The sequence below is a fragment of the Choloepus didactylus genome, chromosome 27 (assembly GCF_015220235.1).
Source record: "Choloepus didactylus isolate mChoDid1 chromosome 27, mChoDid1.pri, whole genome shotgun sequence".
Classification (NCBI taxonomy): domain Eukaryota; kingdom Metazoa; phylum Chordata; class Mammalia; order Pilosa; family Megalonychidae; genus Choloepus; species Choloepus didactylus.
Genome location: NC_051333.1, coordinates 10558814 through 10564155, shown reverse-complemented (window position 1 = coordinate 10564155; position 5342 = coordinate 10558814). Strand labels below are relative to the sequence as shown.

The following is a 5342-nucleotide window of genomic DNA, read 5'->3' as shown; positions in this document are numbered from 1 at the left end:
TCACCGCCCACCCCCACTGTTCTATTTATAGATTATTTATTGTTTTAAACAAAATAAAGCAAATGGAATTCTTGATACCAGTGAGGGAGACGATTCCAGGCTGCCCTGCCTCACCTTGCTACCTTAGCACTGGGCCAGTCCTTATACCCTAGATCTGAGGCCCTGACACCCTTCCTAGCCCACACCTTCCCAAGCCCCACCACAAATCTGAACTCAAACCCCTTTTCTGCCTCAGGAAGGAGAAATCAGAAAGCTAGAGCCTCAAGTTGGGCTTTTCGTAGTTCAGTTTTTCTTCAGGCAAGTCATTTGGAAGGTAACCCACACCCCTGGTGGTTCTAGTTGTCTGTTACTTGATTTTTTATTGCAATGAGGCATAACATGTCCTAGAAAAATAAAGATTTAGGGTACAAACTAGACACGGAGGCGGGGATCAGTGTTGCCCCAGGGACGAGGGAGTCTTTGGTTTGGGGCCGGACGTGGTAATGAGGGCTTCAGCCCAGGGGGAGCTCAGGGAGGAAGCCAGGCACTGCCCCACACCTGCGTATCTTTTTAGCAGGAAGTGCCAGAGCTGGGGGAGGGTCTGTCTGTCCTCCACCCTGGAATTCCAAGCAGTTCTGAGAACACTGGATAACAGTGGAGCTATTAATAGTGTTTTAGGGGGTGACAGGGAGCGGGTTCAGGGGGGTGGGAAATCCAGCCTTTTGGCAGGGTTTTCAGCTCACAGCTAGTACCAGGTCAAAGGGGGCAGGCCCTGAGCCAGGACCCCCAAGTCCTCCCGTATATACAGGGGAGGCAGGGCAAGGACAAGGCTGTAACAGAGATGGCCTCCCCATCCAGAGAGACTGTGCTCCTGGACAGGGAGTGGAAGGGGTGTCTCCTGGAATCCCGGGGTCAGAGAGGCTGACTGGGCCTGGAGGGGTTTAGTGTGTGTAGAATCTTCAGCAATCCTGTTTCCGAGAAGTTCCCTGATCCTGGCTCCTGTCCCCGGATCTATGAGCACCATTGTCAGAAGGGATGAGGCGGGCTGGGTCACAGTTCCAAGGGCTCTTCCACAGGCACCGACTGTAGCTGGGTTAGGACCTTGGCCTCGGCTTCCAGCCCCTCGTCAACCTCGCCCCCTGCCGTGGCCCCCAGGAGCAACCCATTGGGATCTGGGTCTGGCAACCTCAGCATAGTGTGGGGGGCCTCTGCCCCCAGCCCCTTCTCCACTTCAAGCAGCCCTTCTGTTCCTGTGCTCAGTTCCATCCCCGCTGGCCAGACGGGCACGCCCGAGGATGACAGCATCAGCCCCTCGGGCGGGGGTGCTGGGAAGCTAGGCAGGAGGCCAGAGGGCTCTGGGGAGAAGGGAAGGCCAGCGGCAGTGGTGGCAGCAGCAGCAGCAGTGGGCAGTGGTGGTGGTGGCTGCTGTCCGGAAAGAGCGCCTAGGGCGTGGGCTTCTGGGAGAGCAGGGCTGGGGGCCACCGGGAGGGCTCCTTCGGGCACTGAGATGGCTGTCTCAGGCTTCAGGGGCAGGGTGAGGCTGGGGGCCGGTGGCAGGACCTGGGAGACCAGCATGCTGGCGGGGAAGGTGGCGGTGAGGATGAGCTTGCCCTGCTGCACGGCCACACCCGTCACGATGGGGCTGCCAGACACGGGGTTCGCCAGGAGGAAGTTTCCTGTGGGGGGAGACGATGGGTCAAGTGCAGTTAGAGATGGAGGCAGCTGGCCAGGGACAAGGGTGGGGATGGGGATGCTAGAGGACAGTCGCCATAGAGACTGACCAGAGGCAGAATGGAGACCCTTCAGGGTGGGGCCAAGTCTGCTTGGTATGAGCCTCAGGTCCCTGCACTAGGCTTGGCAAAGAGAGGCTCTGAGCCATGCCAGGGCTGAGACACCTCCCCTCAGAAAGCCACTGACAGCCCCCTCACACTCTGAGATAACTGTGCCCCCCACCCAGCTCTCACCCAGACCTGAGGGGGCAGAGGGGGTACCTGGGGCAGTGGCTGAAGGCAGCTGTAGGGCAGTCATGCCCACCCCGGAGTTTATCAGGTGCATGTTGGCGGGACCTGCTGTGGCTGCCACCTCCATAGGGCTGCCTGGCCCAGCTGCCAACAGCTGCAGTGGCCCTACCGCCTGGGGCAGGGTCACCACCTGTGAGCTGGGCACCACCTGGGTCAGGTTCAGCAGTGGGGAAGTGGGGTCCAAGCCTGTAGGGTACCCAGATGGTGGGGAGAGTGGCACCACTTGTGGAGCAGCCACAGTAGGCACGGGTCCCGGGGGCAGAGGAAAGGAGGCTGCTGGTGGGGGACCAGGCACCACTTGGGGCAGGGGCCCTGGGGCCTCCTCTCCAGCTGGCCCTGATGCAGCCACCTGGTTCCCCTTGACCTCAGAGGCCTCAGGCTGAGCCTCCTCCAGCCGAACCTCTCCAGTCTGGGGGTCCAGGACCAGGGAAGTCTTGGCCTCGCTGGCCCCCTGGGGACTGGGTTGTGCTGGAGGGGCACCCCCACCCCCTGTGAGCAGCAGGGGGCCCAGGCTGGAGGCCTCGCCCAGGGCCAGGCTGTTGATGATGACTGGGCTCCCGCTGAGGAGCACTGCTGGGGAGCTGCCAGCAGCCAGAAAGCTCCCATTCACCAGGATGGAGGAGGAGGCAGGGCATGGTGCCGGAGGGGCAGTCCCCGCCAAGAATATGGAGCTCTGGGCAGGGGCCTCGGCTGCCACTGGGGCCACGCCCCTCTCCAGGTCCTCTGGACTTCCGCTGGATTCGTCCTCGGTAGTGGGGTTCCCGTCAGACTCGCTGGACAGAGAGAGATTATAAATGTGGTCCTGGATACTGTGCTCCCCCATCTGCCAGCCTGACTCTTGCAGAGATGGCTCCAGGCTGCCCAGCAGGAGCAAAAGCCCGGCACCACCTCCCCAGCTTTTTCCCAGCCCCAGCTTTTGTGTAGTTTCAGGGACCCTATGAAGCTTCTCTGAGGCACTTCCTTCCTCACCTCCCCCAAGGACCCCAAGAGCCTCTACAAGTGCTATATGGGTACCACGGCAAAAAAGCTAAAGGTTGCTAGGATTGGGAGGGAAGAGGCCCTTCTTCTCCACCCATTGGACGCTCAGGCAGCCCCGAAGTTTCTTAGGCCAGGCTGAGAGCGGTGGTGGCTTTGGGGAGTGAGGAGGCAGCCGCAGGCTCAGTTCCCGGTGCCCTCCCCCGGGGAGGCAGAGAAGGCTGCCAGAGGCCGGCAGAACTGGGTGGGAGGGGAAGGGCTTGGGTTACAGGGAAACCGGAGCTGGGGAAGGTTCACGTTTCACAACAAAGACAGACAACGGGCCACGCTGTTTGGGCCCTGAAAGAGGAGTGGGTGTGTGTGTAAGGGGAATGGTCAGGGAAGAGTCGGGCTGCTAAGGGGGCCGGAAAGAAGCCCCCACTGGGGTGAGGTGGAAAAAGTTCCCTCCCCCTTTTCCTCAGACCTCTGGAGTCCCCCATTTTCTCTGCCTTCCCCCAGTCTGGAACCCGATGGGACGGGTGCTGGAGCCTTGCGTGTAGCAGAGAAGAGTCTCCTAGCCTCCGCGTGAACAGCCTTGCAGTCCTGCCTGGCCCACACTCATTCCCAGCGCTCCGCGGGCGCGGGAGGTTGCGCGCGCGAGTTGTCCGTGCAGTTCAGCGCAGCGAGGGGCTTGGGGTGGGAAGGTGGGGGTGACTGGTGAATGGGACGGCCCCAGGAAAGCAGGACTGGGGCCGCCCGGGTCCCCTCACCTCTTGCAGGTCGCGCCGCCGCCGCCCCCGGTCCGGTCGCGCTGTCGCCGGTTCTTGAACCAGTTGCTGACCTGCGTGAGCGAGAGGCCGGTGAGCGTGGCCAGGCGGCGCTTCTCGTCGGGCGTGGGGTAGCGGTTGCCGCGATAGCAGGCCTTGAGCGCCGCGCGGGAGCGCTCCTTGAAGCAGTACACGGTCTCCTCGCCGTCCCAGATGGTCTTGGGCAGCGGGAACTTCTTGCGCAGCCGGTACTTGTCCACTGCGCCCAGCGCGCGGCCGCGGGCTCGCTCGGCCTCGTGGTAGCGAGCGCGCAGGTAGAGGTCCTGCAGGAAGGCGTGGTGGGCGGCGGGGAAGGGGCGGCTCTCGAGTAGCCGGTAGAGCTCGGCGTACTCGCCCCGCTGGAAGGCTACCAAGGCCCGCGCGCGCAGCACCGGGTCGCTGCCACGTAGGCGCTCGGCCGGGGGCAGTGCGCCCAGGAAGCGGCTCAAGCGGCCGGCGTGGCCCGCCTGTAGCAGCGCCTCGCAGACGCACGCCACCTGCTCGGGCGAGAAGCGGAGGCCCGTGGGCGGCTCGGCAGCGGCCTCGGGGGGCGACCCGGGGACGTCCGGGGATCCCGGGCCCTCCGCTCCCGCCGCCGCCTCGCCCGCCCCGGCCCCAGCCGCCGCCGCCGCCTCACCCTCGGCCGCCTGCAAAGTCTGCAGGAGCTGGCGCGCTTCCTCCTCCTCTTCTTCGGTCGCCGCCGCTGCCACCACCTCCCCCCCGGCTGCCGGCCCCGCGCTCGGCTCCGCAGGCAAGGTAGCCATGTTTTGCAACTTTGGGAAGTTCCTCCCTCCTTCTCCTCCTCCCTCAGGCTTTCCCCAGCCCCCACCCCGCCAGTCCCCCCTCTCCGCCCCCTGCCCTTCGCGCTGCCCGATCTTCTCCCCGAGGCGTCCCCGCGCCCCCCACCGCTAGCGCCAGGCCCAGCGCTTCCACTCGGGTCTCTTTCCCTGTCCCTGTGTGTGTCTGCCCCCTCCCCGACTGTCCGTGATTCTTTCTCTTTGTTTTCCCTCCGTCGCGCTTTCTGCCTCCCCCCGCGTGTGTCTCTGGCTCAGGGCCTCAGTTTCCCCATCGCGACAACGGAGAGGGTAACGGGCCGTCCGGGAGGATTAAAGGCGCGAAGCCACCTCCGCCCCGAGCCTAAACTCCTTCACGCCTCCGTCTCCAGAGCCCTTTGGAGGCCCCCCCACGCCCCATCTTAGCTTGCGCTCCGCCCCTCGGCATTCCCGGCTCCGCAGGAGGGCGGGCCTGGCGGGGAGGAGGAGGGGAGGAAACGGGCTAGAAAGTTTGTGGCAACTTTTCTCAAGCTGACGTGCCTAGAGCGGATGCGCGTGGCCCGCGCAGGCGCAGTGGGAGAGGACGGCCGCAAGCCCTGTCGGCCCAGCCCCCTTCTTCCCGGCGATCGCGGTCCGGGGTAGCACAGCTGGGCCACGGCTGGACGGGATCGGTAGCCGCGGGTGGCCCACTCGCCCTCTTTTACTGGTGGGAGGCAGAAGCACCGCCCCTTGGCGTTTCCTCCCTCCCAGCCCCGATTCGTCGGCTTCTGGTCCCGCTAGCTTCTCGCCAGGCCATTGGCCGCCTCCCC

General features: G+C 64.2%; 1 protein-coding gene across 1 annotated transcript; it reads right to left on the bottom strand.

Annotated features, from left to right (window-relative positions):
- Positions 1–305: 305 nt before the first annotated feature.
- Positions 306–4568, bottom strand: SIX5 (SIX homeobox 5). Its single transcript, XM_037819042.1, has 3 exons — positions 3725–4568; positions 1971–2773; positions 306–1655 (listed from the first exon to the last, which is right to left on the bottom strand). Exons 1-3 carry the CDS (start codon positions 4522–4524, stop codon positions 1030–1032), a joined length of 2229 nt encoding a protein of 742 aa, XP_037674970.1. The 5' UTR covers positions 4525–4568; the 3' UTR covers positions 306–1029.
- Between the last annotated feature and the right edge of the window lie 774 nt (positions 4569–5342).

Bases quoted from the DNA above. Each gene is read 5' to 3' on its own strand.
- SIX5 (XM_037819042.1), bottom strand. From the start codon at position 4,524: ATGGCTACCTTGCCTGCGGAGCCGAGCGCGGGGCCGGCAGCCGGGGGG. The intron at 2,774-3,724 runs GTGAGGGGACCC...CTCTCTGTCCAG, and splicing joins GGCGGCGCGACCTGCAAGAG to CGAGTCTGACGGGAACCCCA. The intron at 1,656-1,970 runs GTACCCCCTCTG...CTCCCCCCACAG, and splicing joins GCCTTCAGCCACTGCCCCAG to GAAACTTCCTCCTGGCGAAC.